Source organism: Gossypium hirsutum, chromosome A09, assembly GCF_007990345.1.
Source record: "Gossypium hirsutum isolate 1008001.06 chromosome A09, Gossypium_hirsutum_v2.1, whole genome shotgun sequence".
NCBI lineage: Eukaryota > Viridiplantae > Streptophyta > Magnoliopsida > Malvales > Malvaceae > Gossypium > Gossypium hirsutum.
Genome location: NC_053432.1, coordinates 24,853,839 through 24,871,312, shown reverse-complemented (window position 1 = coordinate 24,871,312; position 17,474 = coordinate 24,853,839). Strand labels below are relative to the sequence as shown.

General features: G+C 36.0%; 1 protein-coding gene across 1 annotated transcript; it reads right to left on the bottom strand.

The window, feature by feature from the left end:
* Positions 1-3,183: 3,183 nt before the first annotated feature.
* On the bottom strand, positions 3,184-4,848 carry LOC107940694 (uncharacterized mitochondrial protein AtMg00860-like). The gene is made up of 2 exons (XM_016874137.1): positions 4,782-4,848; positions 3,184-3,767 (listed from the first exon to the last, which is right to left on the bottom strand). The coding sequence occupies exons 1-2, from the start codon at positions 4,846-4,848 to the stop codon at positions 3,184-3,186; spliced, it is 651 nt and encodes a 216-aa protein (XP_016729626.1).
* Positions 4,849-17,474: the final 12,626 nt, after the last annotated feature.

Sequence of the window (17,474 nt, the reverse complement as noted above, 5' to 3'; positions counted from 1 at the left end):
CGGGGCTAGGGAGCACTTACTATTAAGCTTGAAAATGTTAAAAACCCTAGCTATGGATACCCTTGGAATTTTGGCAGCATGGAGAAGAAAATGAGCTGATTTTAGCCTGATTTTCCCTTTTTATTCTTTAATTAACCAAATGACCAAAATGCCCTTCATTACTAAACTTCCAAAATTTTCCATGCATGCCTATTTTTGTCCAAAAACTTAGAAATTGGAAAAATTACTCTTTAAGGACCCCTAATTAACATTCCAAAGCAATTTCATACAAATTGCATCTAGAATCCAAGTTTTGCAATTTATTCAATTTGGTCCCTAATTTCTAATAAGACACCTTACACATAGAATTTCTTCATGAAACTTTCACACATGCTCATTTTCCTATCCTAGACATTATAATGATCATGAAACAATTATTTTAATATTGGATTTGTGGTCCTGAAACCACTATTCTGACTAGGCCCTCATTCGGGATGTTACACGCACGGCCGAGTTCATCGATCACATGCCCGTGTACTACCAAACGGCCTACTACACAGGCGACCACATGCCCGTGTGGCATTGACAGATAGCTTTTCAGCTTTCGCTGAATCATGTTTTCTGTGCAATCGGAGTACACACCTGGTTCAAATTCACCACGAAATCCCTCTCGAGCATTCTAGAACCTAAATTGACCAATATTTCACTCGATAAATCATTTAACAGTTGAACAAGAATGAATCTATAACCAACTCAATTGTCAAATGATTAGATTTTACCCCCAACGCCTCAAAAGATTCGACTAAGACTCCACGAAAGACGAGCCCCTCCGTTCAGAATTTGCCGCTGCTAAGGAATCGATATAATCCCTATTAGAACCTTAAAACATATCTTAGAATATACTCAAAATCTCACTTACTGATACCACACAAAGAATCACCACAGGAGACGGGGAGAAGGCACTATTTCAGTAAAAGTAGAAACAAAATTGGAAAGAAAAGAGATGGGGAAATTTCGGCAGGAAGAGTGAAGGTAAAATTTAACAGGAGCAAGAAAAGAAAAACAGAAAAGATATCAGCCGAAAATCTGATAACCCCCAACCTATTCCCCTTAATTCTCTTTACCAACTCCCCACTACTCAGACTTTCGGTAAAACAAAAACTCTTAGGCAAAATTTGTAGCAAAAATAATGCCTCCATTCAGACTCGAACCCAAGACCTCCCTCACACCAACACTCCACCTATCCACTAGACCAATAAGCCCATTCTTGCATATTTTAGTAAACAAATACTTATAAGCCTAATAACCAAAGACAAGGCCTTATTCAAATAAAAACCAAAATTTTTCCCAAGCTAAGGCTTAAACTTCGGACATCTCACACACCCAGAACACTTAACCATTGAAGCAAATACTTAATTTTGTGTCATGTTCTAATAGAATCAGAAATACAAATCTTGGGGCATTACAATTCTACCCCCCTAAAAGAAAATTTCGGCCTCGAAATTTACCTGATCAGAATAGGTGAGCATACTGCTGTCGTGTCGAATCCTCTGGCTCCCAAGTGGCCTTGTCAGTACTATGATTCTGCCACAGGACCTTCACTAAAGGGAATAGATTTCCTATGCAGAACATTAACGTCGCGATTTAGGATCTGAACCGACTCCTCCTCAAATGTTAGATCTGGTCTAACCTCAATCTCCTCCATAGGCACAATGTGTATGGGATCAGAGTGGTAGCGCCTGAACATCGAGATGTGGAACACATCATGTATGTGGTCTAACTCTGAAGGTAACTCCAACTGATATGCGACTGGCCCAACTCGTTTCAGAATCCGGTACGGCCCAATAAACTGAAGGCTCAGCTTTCCCTTGCTATCGAACCTCAGAACCTTCTTCCATAGTGAGACTTTAAGGAAAACCATGTCTCCCACAGAATACTCGATGTCTTTCCTCTTCAAATCAGCATAGGACTTTTGCCTATCAGAAGTCATTTTCAGTTGATCTCAAATCATACGGACTTTGTCCTCCGTCTCTAATACCATCTCCGGACCCAGAACACATCGCTCCCCCAACTCAGTCTAGCATAAGGGAGTGCAAAACTTACGACCATATAGTGCCTTGTAAGGTGCCATCTGTATACCAGACTGATAGCTATTGTTGTAAGTGAACTCTGCCAGAGGCAAGTACTCCTCCCAACTGCCTCGGAAGTCAATCACACAACTCCTCAACATATCCTCCAATATCTGAATCACCTTCTCTAACTAACCATCTGTCTGAGGATGGAAAGCAATACTAAAGTCCAACCTTGAACCCAAAGCCTTATGAAGCTTTTGCTAGAAGCGAGACATAAAACGAAGATCCCTATAAGAGATGATCGGGACAGGTACCCCATGCAACCTCACTATCTCAAAAATGTGAAGTTTGGCTAACTTCTGTAGGGAGAAGTTTGTCCTAACAGGAATGAAATGTGCAGTCTTGGTCAATCGATCCACGATGACCCAAACATAATCCTTTTTAGTGAGTGTTAGGGGCAACCCACTCACAAAGTCCATCGTTACTCGCTCTTATTTCCATATCGGTATCTTAACTGGCTGTAGCAAACTCGAAGTTAACTGATGCTCGGCCTTAACTTGCTGACAAGTCAAGCAGCGAGCAACAAAATTAGTAACTTCACGCTTCAACCCTGGCCACCAGTAATTGCAAATCTCGATACATCTTGTTCCCACTAGGGTGCATAGCATAAGGGCTATTATGCGCCTCCCTTAGAATCGACAGTTTTAGATCCTTATCATTCGGTACACAGATCCATCCCTGAAAACATAGTACCCCATCATCATTAATCCCAAAATTCGTAGTAACCCCACTCTCCATCTGACGAAATTCAACTCAAGAGACTTATCCCCCTTCTGCTTATCTCTGATTTGATCAATCCATGTCGATTTAACCTGAAGTTCTGCCAATAGACTCCTATCGTCAAAAAGACTCAGTCGAGCGAACATCACTCTCAAATTGGTCATAGATCTACGACTTAACACATCGGCCACCATATTGGCCTTACCAGGATGATACCTAATACTGCAGTCATAATCCTTAAGTTGTTCAACCCATCGACCCTGCCTAAGGTTTAACTCCTTCTGGGTGAGGAGATACTTGAGGCTCTTGTGATCAGTGTAAATGGTACATTCTCACCGTACAGATAGTGCCATCAAATCTTAAGAGCAAAGACTACTGCTGCCAACTCCAAATTGTGTGTCAGATAATTAGCCTCTTTAGTCTTGAGTTGAAAAGATGCATAAGCAACAACTTTATCGTCTTGCATCAGGAAACAACCCAGGCCCACATGCGACGCAACATTGTAAACCACGAAGTCCTTACCAAGTTCAGGCTGAATCAGAACAGGTGCTTGAGTTAACACAGTCTTGAGCTTCTTAAAGCTCTCCTGCTGTGCATCAGTCCAAACAAAAGGAACTCCCTTATGCAGTAGCTTAGTTATCGGAGCTGTGATCAAAGAGAACCCTTCAATGAAACGTCGATAATATCCTGCCAGCCCCAGAAAGCTGCAGATTTTAGACACACTCTTCGGTTGTTTCCAATCCAACATAGCCTCAATCTTACGAGGATCCAACCGAATTCCCCCAGCAGAAACTACATGACCCAAAAATGTCACTTCTTGAAGCCAGAACTTAGACTTGCTGAGCTTCGCAAACAACTGTTTCCCACGAACAATTTGTAGAACCACTCTTAAATGCTCATCGTGATGAAAACCACCACGAACTAATCCAGATAGGGCTAGAACACATGGTTCATCAAGTCCATAAATGTCGCTAGTGCATTTGTCAAGCCAAAGGGCATAACTAGGAACTCATAATGCCCATAACGAGTCCTAAATACTATTTTACGCACATCGGCCTCTTTTACTCCCAAATGATGATATCCTGATCGCAAATCGATCTTAGAGAACACGGAAGTCCCTTTTAATTGATCGAACAAGTCGTCTATCCTTGGAAGTGGGTACTTATTCTTAATTATCAACTTGTTCAACCAACGGTAGTCAATACACATTCTCATTATATTGTCCTTCTTCTTTACGAATAGCACGGGTGCTCTCCATGGAGACACTGGGACGATTAAAACCACGGTCCAACAGCTCTTGAATCTGAGCCTTAAGTTTAATTAGCTCTTTCGGTGCCATTCGATAAGGGGCGATAGACACTGGACCTGTACCCAAAATTAACTTGATACCAAATTTTACCTCTCGACTCTGAGGCAATCCCGGTAGTTCCTCTGGAAAAACATCTGGAAAGTCCCTTACATTTTAGATGTCCTTAACTGAAGAGTCCACAGAATTAGCAACACTGATGTAAGCCAAGAATGCCTCACACCCCTTCCTTACTAACTTCTCTGCCCTCAATGCAGATATTACATTAGTCAGATAATCTCGTCATTCCCCAATCACGACTACCTCAATATCCTCATCGGTCCTCAAAACAACCCTTTTCGTAGCACAGTCCAGACTCACTTGATGTTTAACCACCCAGTTCATGCCTAAAATCAAATCGAACTCCCCGAATGGAAGTTCCATCAGATTAGCTAGAAATACAGTCCCTTAGACCTCGAATAGAATGTCTCTAAATAGTTTACTAACTCCAATAGACTACCCCAACGGACTCACCACTATTATCCCACTAGAAGTGCTCTCAAACGCCAACCCCAAGGTCTCAGACACTGTACTAGTTATGTAAGAGTGTGTAGAGCCTATGTCTATCAATGCAAAGTAAGGTACATTAAAAATTAAAAACGTACCCTTGATGACATCTGGAGCATCTCGATCCTCACGGCGACGTGCAGTATAAACTAGTGCAGGCTGCATCGCCTTAGTCGGTCCAGCACCTCTGCCCTATGTTCTTTGTCCACGGCCCATGCCATTACCACCCCGAGCCTGACTACGGCCCATAGGTGGCTGCTGAACTACCCTCAGCAACTGTGCAGTCACATTAACTGGAGACTGCATCTGATTAGTCCTCAATGGACAGTCCTTAACATGGTGCTCAGTAGACCCACACCTCAAAGAGCTCCAATAGCCCTCCAACACTCGCCCGGATGACGTCTATTACAGTGCTGACAGATCGTCACCCCAGAAAGTGCAACAGTAGGCCCAACTCTCACGGGCCCATCAGTCCTGGACTTTTTTCTAGGCCTCATCCCAGAATTCGAAGGCTCTGTATCCCTCTTAGCTTTCCCTCTGTCTCGGGTTTGGCGCTCAGCGCGCTTTACTTCCTCAGCAATCTTGGCCTTCTCGACCAATACAACAAACTCACGCTCCTTCTGCGGAGCTATCAACACCCTCAAGTTATCTCTAAGGCTGTCCTCAAAATAGACACAGCGCTCATACTCTGTCGCCACCATGCCTCGCGTATAACGGCTCAACCTCAAGAACTTGACCTCATACTCAACCACCGAACGATCACCTTGGGTAAGATTCAGGAACTCACGCCTCCTAGCATTGATATAACTAGCCTCCACATATTTACTCTGGAAAGCTATTTTAAATAGATCCCAAGTCAGTCTGTCGGGCTGAGTGCCCTCCTTAACCATCAACCACCACTGGTATGCTTCATCACGTAGTAGTGAAACAACCCCCTTGAGCTTCTGCTCAGTAAAAAAATCCAGATCGTCCATAATGCACTCTGTGGCCTCCATCCAGTACTCGGTCACTTTAAGAGCAACTCCAGCGATGCCTCTAAATTCCTCAGCCCCATTGGATCGAAGTCATTCTGTAACCGTCCCACGACCCCTAGAACCAGTCTTGAGCCCAACGACCTTCTCTAGAATTCGTAACATAGCTTTGGACAGTGCGTAGTCCCCAGCCGCACGATCATGGCCCCTAGACCCAGATCCAGTCTTAGTAACAGGGGACGCCGGCATCTCACTAGTGTCCAGATTTAGAATCGTATCAGATACGAAAGGCTCAGCTCAAGCCCCTCTACGGCCCCTACCATGGCCTCTAGTACCCCGTCCACGAGTACCACGTGTGCTTATTGTAATTTCAGATTAATCTGTATTAAAAGTTTTATGCAAATCAGTTACAGTTTTGATATTCATTAACAAATATTTTATGCAGTTAAAGTTATCAAAGTATTTCAGAGTCTGTTATCGCAAGTCGCGGTTTACTACGATTTTTAATTTACACTACCTAGAGTGTTTCAATAAAGTCTACTACCTACAGTAGTTTCATAGCATACCATGGTATTTTCAAACAAATCAAAGTAGCATTTCAATATATTCTAAGCATGCTTTCAAACAGTACTTTTGAGAGTTTCAGAAACTTACAGGATCAGTGTCGGAGACTCGGTGTACCGCGATTTATCAAAAATATTTTAGGTTGTTTTATAAATCATTTCTTAAAAACCAAATTTAAAACCCAATCCACAGCCGAGTTTTGTAACTTGACTCTAATACCACCAAATGTAACATTTCAAACCCAACCTAGACGTTATGTCTGAATCCGACAATGTTACATGAGAGTGTTTTTAAACAAACCGTATTTATTCATAAAAACGTTCCAGTTGTTATCTTTTACTTAGTTGAAAAACATGAAATAGTCGAATCATTTTGAAAATATTTCTTTATCGCGGAAGCTTCTAAAACCCATTTATTGTTACCATTTTAAGACACCGTTTCTATTTTTGAAAAACTCTTAGCATATTTAAGGAAAACCATAATTTGATGATGGAGTTTATAATCCAAGTTCACAGCTCAAAAACCCAAATAAAAAACCAAAAGTCCAAGTCCACAATTACATCACGATTCCCAAACAAATAAAGAATAAGCTAAAGTAGAAAGTTCATAAACCAAAACGTATGTGGTCGTGGTCACCCCCGAGTCCTCCGTTGCACCGATCCACCTACTAATGGGGATTACCTGAACAAATAAAACAGAAAGGGTGAGTTTTCGTAAACTCAGTGTACATCCCCACCGTTTAGCATGCATATAGACAGATTACAGAATACAATCATAATTCGGGCTTGAGCCCTTAACAGATGCGGTGTGGGCCTCGACCCACTCATAACAGAATCAGATACACCATGCATATGTATCAAAATAACAGAACATGCCCACCAACCCTACACACCAACTCCGTGCAACCCAACACACCATGTGAGGATAAAATTGACCCACCCATCCCTACACACCAAATATGGGGATAAAATCGACCCATCCAACCCTACACACCATAAAGTACTGTAATGCGGCACATGTCATAATTATACAGGTTAGCTGCCAGATAACAGGCTTAAGAAGCCTTTCAGATACTTCCTTCACTTCACCAAACCCACCTCTATGCAATGCATCATACAATATGGCATGCTATAATGCCGGTTAACAATCATAAATTTATATTCAGAATAGAATAGATAAACATGCTAAGTGTAACATGCTAGTGCATACATCACATAATCAAATCACAATAATAGGGGTCTAAGATATCCTTACCGACCCTATGACAAGTCACAGTCGACTTGGGCGACCTGTGCAACCTTACAGTATAATTCAAAAAAATAGGCTCACACACCCATGTGGCCTGCCCATGTGGACCCACATGCCCGTGTGACTTACACGGCCCAAATTAGCCTTGGTTGTGTGGATCACACGGCCTAGCCCAGAATTCAACACTCCCATTTAGTTCTCCCATGTGGGCCCACACAGCCCAATTGGCCTAGCCCGTGTCTCGTACACGACCTCGCCAGCCATCATGACCATGTCCCTCGCGCCCGTGTTGTGCATGCACGGCCTGGTTCGTCAATCACACGCCCGTGTACTGCCACAGGCCTACCACACGGGCGACCACACGCCCGTGTGGCGTCAATAGAGAACTTTTTAGCTTTCGCTGAATCCTGTTTTCTATGCAATCGGAGTACACACTTGGTTCAAATTCGCCACGATATCCCTCCCGAGCACTCTAGAACCTAAATTGACCAATATTTCACTCGGTAAATCATTTCACAGTCGAACAAGAATGAATCAAAAACTAACTCAATTGTCAAACTATTAGATCTTACCCCCAACGTCTCAAAAGATTCGACTAAGACTCCATGAAAGATGAGTCCCTCCGTTCAGAATTTGCCACTGCCAATGAATCGATATAATCCCTATTAGAACCTTAAAACATATCTTACAATATACTCAAAATCTCACTTATCGATACTGCACAAAGAATTACCACAAGAGGCAGGGAGAAGGCACTATTTAGTAAAAGTAGGAGCAGAATTGGAAAGAAAGGAGATGGGGAAATTTCAGCAGGGAGAGGGAAGATAAAATTTGGTAGGAGCAAGAAAAGAAAAAATAAAAAGATATCAGCCAACAATCTGATAACCCTCAACCTATTCCCCTTAATTCTCTCTACCAACTCCCCACTACTCAGACTTCTGGTAAAACACAAACTCTTAAGCGAAATTTGAAGCAAAAATAATGCCTCTGTTCAGACTTGAACTTAAGACCTCCCTCACACCAACACTTCACCTATCCACCAGACCAGCAGGCCCATTCTTGCATATTTTAGTAAACAAATACTTATAAGCCTAATAACCAAAGACAAGGCCTTATTCAAATAAAAACCAAAATTTTTCCCAAGCTAAGGCTTGAACTTGGGACATCTCACACACCAAGAACATTTAACCATTGAAGCAGATACTCAATTGTGTGTCATGTTCTAACAGAATCAGAAATATAAATTTTGGGGAATTACAACTCCTTAATGTTGGGAAAGCTGACAACTCTTGTCATAACTAAATATCAAATTAATAGCTCAAAAATATTATAAGGAGACTTATATAAATATAGATTCTCAATCTCTTATAATGACCTATCTTTGTGCGTTGTGGTGGAGCAGTTGGAACATATACCACACATTCAAAAAATTGTAAGATGAGAAATATTTGGCTCTTGACCAAAAATCAATTGTAATAAGAAGTATTTATAATTTATTAGCTTGATGCATACAACATGTAAATCAATACAATCTCATGTTGAAATAAAAAGTTTTGTTCTCAAAAGTAATGATTTAGCTATTAGTTGGAGGCATTTGATAAATAATTCAGCTAAATAATTTTGTGTATGAACATGAGCTACAGGATGTTCAACTTTTATCCCAATTGACATGCAATAATCATTGAAAACTTGGGATGTACACTCACCAACATTAGCAAGATGAATTGTTTTAGTTGCATAATCTGAAATTAATCATTTAAATAAGCAATCTCACAAACGACAGGTTTGCGAGTTGATAATGCATGTGATTATTTTGTAGATGCATCTACCAAAATCATATAATATCAAAACCATCCACATGGTGGATGAATGGGCCCATATTCATTTTAGAAATGCAAGACATTAAATCTCAACTTTAGCTAGTAAGTTTCTAAGAACCAATTTTTATTGAGAACAAGCAACAAATGAGAATTCTTTAAATTAAAGAATCTTCTAGTTCTTTAATGGATGTCTATATGAATTCTCAATTAATTTTCGCATCATATACGATCCAGGATGGTCTAACTGGTCACGCCAAGTGGTAAACACATTTGTATTAGTAAACTTCTAGTTTACTTTAACATGTGTTTCAATTGTTCTAAATTGTAACAAATTGATAATTTTATTGTCATTCTTTTTATTTTGAATCCATATTAAATACTATTGTGACATTTACTACTAGAAATGTCTAAATCACTGTGAATTCTATAATGCCACTAAGTTAATAAATATAATTTCCAAATAATTACATGTAGTATTCGCTTCAAAGAATATGTCAAAATCTTCAAATGCCCAAAAATCTATTAATAGCAAACTTTGAGAGTGGATCTTATATTCCATGTGTATAACAGGTACATAACCAATGACTTTTTATACATAAATTTTCTCTCTTACAAGTTCTCATCACAATATTTTACCACATAATTTTAATTGAGAACTTATTCTGAATATTATAGAGTTATACTCACAGTTTTTTAAAAAATACTTGCAACTTTAGGTGCATCCAACCACAATAAGCTTTAAATAGAATTATCATATTCTATTGCTCATGAGTAGATCTTTCACAGTCAAATATTTTGTTTTCAACCATTTAATAAGGATGATGACAAAAGAATATCATAAAGATTATAAATTAATAACTCAATCCCCTTTTTTTTATTCGTATGAAATAGAATATTTTCCTCATTCACAATCTCAATGTGAGATCTATTACAAATAACTTTTAAAAGTAATGTATAAACCATCACAAATTTTGTGCTTTTTAGGTAGTGATATATTAGCTCTTCTGGAGCTTTCAACTAATTTTATTTTATCAAATATTGGAATAACATTCGTTTGTTTTAGTAAAAAAATAGATAAATACTTTCTATCTATAATGATAGAATTTATTACTACATTCTCATATTCTTCCTCAAAAAATATTAACAAAAACAAAATATTTGGGCATATGTCACATATGTGGCCAATAATCTTTCATATCACATTGATAACATAAGTTATCTTTACCCTTTGAAGAGTTATCTTGAGAACTCTCATTGTTCTCTTATTTATTACGATGTTCCCACTTTTAGTGGTCCATTATTATATATTTAATTTTCTTTATGTTTACATTCACTTCAGGGAATGCAACAAATCTAGTAGGGCGGTCTTATAAACATCCCAATATATTTTTTATTTCATAATCACCATCGCAAGCATGCGTGAGATTTCAAATCAAAATCTATCTATGCATGTTGTCATGATTAGTCTCCAATTACAATAAACAATAAATAAAACATAGTAAAATATACCTGAAGATCTTTAACATCATCTTCATCACTAGAATGTATGAGATCATTCGAAAATATTCTTGATTTTATATAGATAACGGTATCAAATCTTTCACCATCCTTAAGAACAAAAAGTTAAATAAGTTAATCAAAACAATGATAACATTTAATGAAAGAAGAATGAAAAATAATAATCAGGTATGAAACATTAAATAAAAGAAACTTCCTGTAAAAACTTTGCATCTTACCGTCAAATAAATTGAAAATCATGGAGGATAAATTTGATTATCGATAAAAGGAACTATCACTTTGAACATGATCGTGCTGATAACGTGTTATAAAATAAAGAGAGATGAAGAGAATAAAGAATAAAGAAAATATGAAAGCAATAGGGAATGTACTTTATTAATCAAAGGGGATGATTACAATGCTTTATTAGAGTCTCTATTTATAGGGATAAGAAATATAAAATAAATAGAGATCTAAGTCTAATAACTATTAGAATTTGAAGTATATCAAAACTTTATCTTTATCATGATGGACATCCACTTAATAAGATATTCATAACAACATGTAGTTTTTATATATTCTTCTATAAAATTGTTACATATTATTTTTATCCAAATCGTAGATGTGCAATAATTTAATTGTTATTTATTAATTTAACAAATTATAATTTAATATTTATTAATAGAATATTTTAAAAGTTAATGTTAAATAAATAATAAGTTCAAGCTAATAACTCAAGCCAAAAACGGGTTTAAGTGAAAAAAAAATTAAGTTATTGAATCAAAAATAGATCTAACTATAATTAATGAAACTGTCGGCTAAGGTCGTAGCAGCCTTACCCCATAAAAACGAGAGTACAAGTTCACTTCTTGAAAATCCTATTTGCTAGGAGATCTTTTCCTTTAACTTGCTTTCTATTCGAGTAATGTGGCTTGGAGATACCTTGGATTTATAAAAAGAAAAACGAAATTAATTACACAAAAATACTAAAAAGTTATTTTTTTAATTGACTACAATTTATAACTCAATTCCCAACCTCTTATAAAAATTTAAGCAAATAATTAAGGTTTTTAATTAAACTTAATTCATTAAATTTCACAATAATTATAACCATTTATATTCAAATTCAATTATTTTTCCGGATAAAACCTTAATCTTTTAAATTTAATGAACTTTATTTTTAATTTGTAGTACAGTAAATCTTTAAAATAAATCAACAATCCGTTTGAAAAGTAGGAACTTGCTTAAGTACAGGTCAAAGAAAAAAAAATTATCTAGGTGTAAAAAAGTTAAATTAAATACATAATCTATAGAGTATGTATAAAAGGAAGATCCAAAAGTCCTTCCTTTTGACACGTGTCATTGTTTCTTTTCTTCCCTTGCAAGAAATTGGTCGTATTTTAATTTTAGTCCTTTTATGACATTTAATTTTAAATTTAATCCTTATATTTTAATTTTTAATCATTTGGTTATTATACTTTTATAATGTTTTTAGTTATTCCAAATAATTAATACTAAATATTATTGTGAAATTTTATAAAAAACTATATTCTAACAATAAAGCTATATTTCAACATTATGGGTTTGTAATAAGTGTTTTTAAAAAAATTCATATCAATCACTAAAATCATTAAGGGTGTGATGGGTGGAAAAATGGAAGTAGGGAATAGAAAAGTAGAAAGAAAACAAATTTTAAGTATGCTTTGTAGGGAACAAAAGTGAGAGGAAAGAAAATAAGAGAGATGATCATCTTTCATCCTAATGCATAAAAAATAATCCTTCCAAATTGGAATCATAAGAGGAGAGAAAATGATAGAGAAGTGCATGTTAGTTCAAAGTTATGCATTTTTCAAAAGTTTCATTTTCTTTTCGCTCATTTTTCACCTCTACCAAGCAATACATTTTCTTTCCATCTTTCCAACTTTCCATCTTTCCTACCAAGCACACATATGGAAAGACATTATATTTTCTATCTTTATACTTTTCTACCCCTTTAATTTTTCATGTTTCTAAGTTTCTTTCCACTTAACCAAGCAAAGCCTAAGGGTGCTTATTATTTAAATTAACTAATGAAACCATAATAATAGTAGGAGCAAATTAGATCTGTAACGACTTGTTTTTTAGTGGTACCGAAAAATGCAATTTCTGATCTGTCGTAATTTAATATGTCAAATTAGACTCTCCAGAGTGCTTAAAGAGCTTGTTTTCAAGTAGTTTAAGAGTCTTTTAATGATTTTTTTTATCAATTATTATATTTTTGTGTTAATGATAGCTTGTATTAATTTTTACCTCTCTTGAGACCAAAATTGGAAAAATTTTGCTATTGGGAGTCTAACGATTGATTTGAGCTTGTGTAGGGAGACAACGACAACCAAACCTTGAAGAAAATTGCATTTAACGTGGGTGTCACGACATTGATGCCATGATGTCACGACCTTGAATCATTTCACCTTGAGGATACAAAAACTTTAATTAGAAATCAACATGGAGCCTACTATCAAGAAAGTTACGACACCGAGCTTTCAAGGTCATGATGCCCTAAAGGTGTTGAAGTGAAGAAACTGAAGCCATCACCAATGATGTCCCGACACCAACTAGGGGTTATCACGACACCGAGATCCCCCAAATCCAAAATAGTACCACTATCGAGGGTGTCACGGCACCAAAACCTAGGTGTCGCAACAACGAAGCCTGACAAGGAAAAAACCTACAGGGAAAATTTTATGTCCAAACAAACTTTAAGTCATTTTTCATATAAGGGCATAATTGTCAATGTTAGGTTAAATGTTAGTAGACTACAAATACTTCTTTTCAAGATTTAGAAGAGAAGATTTTGTTGGCTGAACATTTGTTCTGTACTTTTCATACTTCTTATTAGCAGCTAAGATTATGTTTGTTTGTTAAGCTTGATATATGGCCTGGTATATTGTAACAACCAATTTTTAGTCAAATCGAAACAATGGTTTCAGGACCACAAATCCGAAGTTGAAATATTTATTTTATTACTAAATAAGGTCTACAGAATGAATATATGATTGTGTGAAAGTTTCGTTTAGAAATTTTATCGTTTGAATGCTCAATTCGGTAAAAAAGACTAAATCGCGTAAGGTGCAAAAGTGTTGTTCTATTAGTTAAAAGTGTCTAATAGCTATAAAAACTTAAAGTAAGATCCCTTAAGTGGTGACTAGACCATTTTAATTGTGAGTGGACAAATATGGGCATGCATTATATGATTTTAATGATTTATAATTAAGGTTAATTTAGTAATTTAGTTAATTAATATGTAAAAAAATAAATCAAACATAATATCATCTTTATTTGTTATCATCTCCACCAAAAATAGAAGAAACATATGTTCTTAAGAGCTTTCTAGGGATTCAAAAATTGCATGGTTAAATTGTTAAGTGTTTTTTACCCGGTTTTTAATGATTTCTATGTTTTTGAGATCGTTACAACTAGGTCTAGCTAGTCCAGGGACAAATTTGCAAAACTGTTAAAGATTTTGAATGTTGCCATTGATGAATAACATGTATTTTGAAGTTTCTTGATAGATTATGAATGCTTGTTAATAGATATACAAGTTTTGTTAAGTGATTTTTAGTGAAAATGCAAATTAGGGGATAAATTGTGAAATGTATAAATTTAGGGGTTAAAATGTGAAACAAATGAAGATTTTGGGCTGCTATAAGCATGATAAATATTCAGCTAGGCTTGGTTGTGATGAAATTGAATGAATTTTATTTTACAAGCCTAGGGACTAAATTGTAAAATTGTTAAAATATTAGGGGAAAAAGTGTACATGTGCTTTAATGTGAATTTTGGACTAAATTGAATAGAGAGATAATTAAATAAGCTAATTTTGATTACATATAGATCAAGAAAAGTGAAATACGGACTTAGATCAGGGAAAGAACAAGGTTACGGAATAATTGACTCGTTTAGCCGTTTTTTACATCCAAGGTAAATTTGTATGTAATAAGCATTAATATAATTATGTTTTAAATACTTTGATATTGTATGAATTGTGAATTTGACTTTATGGATATGTTCAATGATGATTCGACGTTGAAACTCTCGGTTGAACCTTAGGAATAGATTAGGATACTAGTGACATGTCATTAGGGGATACTTTGATGGCTTTGGGCCACTATATCAGTACTTTGGGTGCGAGCTTTATTGATTTGTCTTCGGACCATGATATCAGCACTTTGGGTGCGAGCTTTATTAATTTGGCTTCGGGCCATGATATTAGTACTTCGGGTGCGAGATACATTAAGTTGGCTTCAGGCCATGATATGAGCATTTAGTGTGTGAGAGTCCTGAGTATCCGACTTCTATTCTAAATGATTCAACGGGTATATTGAAGATGGGAATTGGTGAGAAATAGATACGTATTGGTACAGGTATGTACGGAAAACTATTTGAGCAATGAATCAAAGGAAGTTGTGAGCTTATGGTTAATTATGTGGTTAATTTCATGTTAACTTGGTGTTTAATGTTTTGATGCAATTTAAGTTACTTATTTGAAAATGTAAATGAATGGTGAAATTTGTTTAATTATTTCATACGAGCTTACTAAGTTTTATAGCTTACATTGTTTATTTTTTCGTGTTTTATAGTGATTTCTAAGCTAGCTCAAATTCGAGGATCATAGGAGACTTCATCACACAATCAAGCTATCAATTTGGTACTTTTAAGCTTATGTTTTGATTATATGACATGTATAAGGTTTTGGTCATTTTGATTATAAGTTGATAATGATTTTGGCCATTAGAATTGGCTTGTAAATGTTTATATTTTGGTTTGTACATATAGCCATGAGTGATGACTTATTTTGGATTGTTTTGGTATGCTTGAATCATGTATTTATATAAGTGTATGTGGCTTGTGGATATTTGTTAATGGTCATTTTGATGATTTGAGAAGATAAAGATTAGTATGAACTTAGATGGCATAATGTGGTATTTATGTTTTGTATTAGTTGGTGTTGGAAATGGTATAAATTAAGCTTGATTTGGAATTGAATTATATGTCTATTGATGCTAAGTTTTGTGCCATATGAGTTGTGTAGTTGTGCCTAAGTTTGGGTGGCAAATTGGCTTGGTAAATAGCCTATTTCTATCCACACGGGCACGGGCGTGTATGGCCATTTTTAGGGCACATGGACTAACCATACGGGCATGTGTGTTGGTCGTGTGACCGAAGTCAAAGAGTTACACGGAATAGGACACGGCCTGGGACACAGCCATATGATCTCATTTCGAATGTCCACATGGCCTGTGACACGGACGTGTCTGTTGGCCGTGTGAGACACACGAATGGGTCACACGAGCATGTGTTCCCTATTTTGAGAAAAATTTTCAAGGTTTCGTGACAGTTTCCTAAGTTATCAATTTAGTCTCGAACCACTCCCAAATCATGTTTAGGGCCTCGTAGGCTCGTTATAGGGACATTGTGCTTGAGTTTGAATAATGTTTGCATGAAATGTGAAATTATATGTGAATTGATAGCTTAAATGTTTTATAAATTTGGTAATGCTCTGTAACTCTATTCTGACGTTGAATAGGGTGAAGGGTGTTACATATATGACTAGTTTGATCATGTTAATGCCACTTGAATTCTTGATTTCAAAAGCTTACATAGACCATATGTGTTTGAACTTGAAAATATGCTAACTTGGTATGTTAAGGTTGATGAATGGCTTGGATATGTCTAGATTTTGATAATGTGTTTTGTGTCATTTGAACATTGAATTTAAAAGTGCTATAAGCTTAATTTGATATAGTTTGGCATGATATGATGCATTGGCCAATTTGCTTAGGTATGTGGATGTTGAAATTGTAACAACCCGATTTTGGGTCTTGTCGAAACAGTGGTTTCGGACCTCAAATCTGACACAAAAAAAATTTATTTTTCTTATATTTTTATGGCCTACAGTTTTATGGAATGATTCTGTGAAAATTTCGTTCTAAAATTTTGACGTTTGTGCACTCAATTTAGCAAAAAGGACTAAATTACAAAAAGTGTAAAACTTTAGTTCCAGAAGCTAGAGGTGTCTAATTGCTATGAAATTTTAAATTGAAGGTCCTTAGATGGTAATTAGACCATTTGTTAAGTTAGTGGACAAAAATGGACATGAAGTAAGAGAAATTTTATGTTTTAAAATAGGGGCATTTTAGTTATTTTGTTAATAAATGAATTTATAAGCAAAATAAAAGCTAATTTTTGCTCATCTTCTTCTCCGATGTCCAAATATCCCTAAGGAAGACATAGCTAGGGTTTGTTCATCTTCAATCTTGATTGTGAGTTCGTTCTAGCCCTATTTTTAATGATTTTCATATTTTTGAGATCCTTATAACTTAATTTAGCTATTTCAAGGACCAATTTCAAAGAAAGATGAAGTTTAAAATTTTACCCATGCTAGATATTTGAGTATTTTGATGTCTAATGGTAGGAAATGCATGTTTGGTGTAAGATAAACAACTTTTGCTAGGTGATTTTTGATGGAAATGTTGAAAAGGACCTATTTGTAAAAGTTACAAAACTGAGTAGTAAAAGTGTGATTAAATGAAAAATGTAGGTTGATATGGGTATGATAAAGATTCGTCTAGGCTTGGGCAATGACGAAATTGGATGAAAATCATTTTACGATCCTAAGGACTAAATTGTAAAAATGTGAAACATTAGGGGA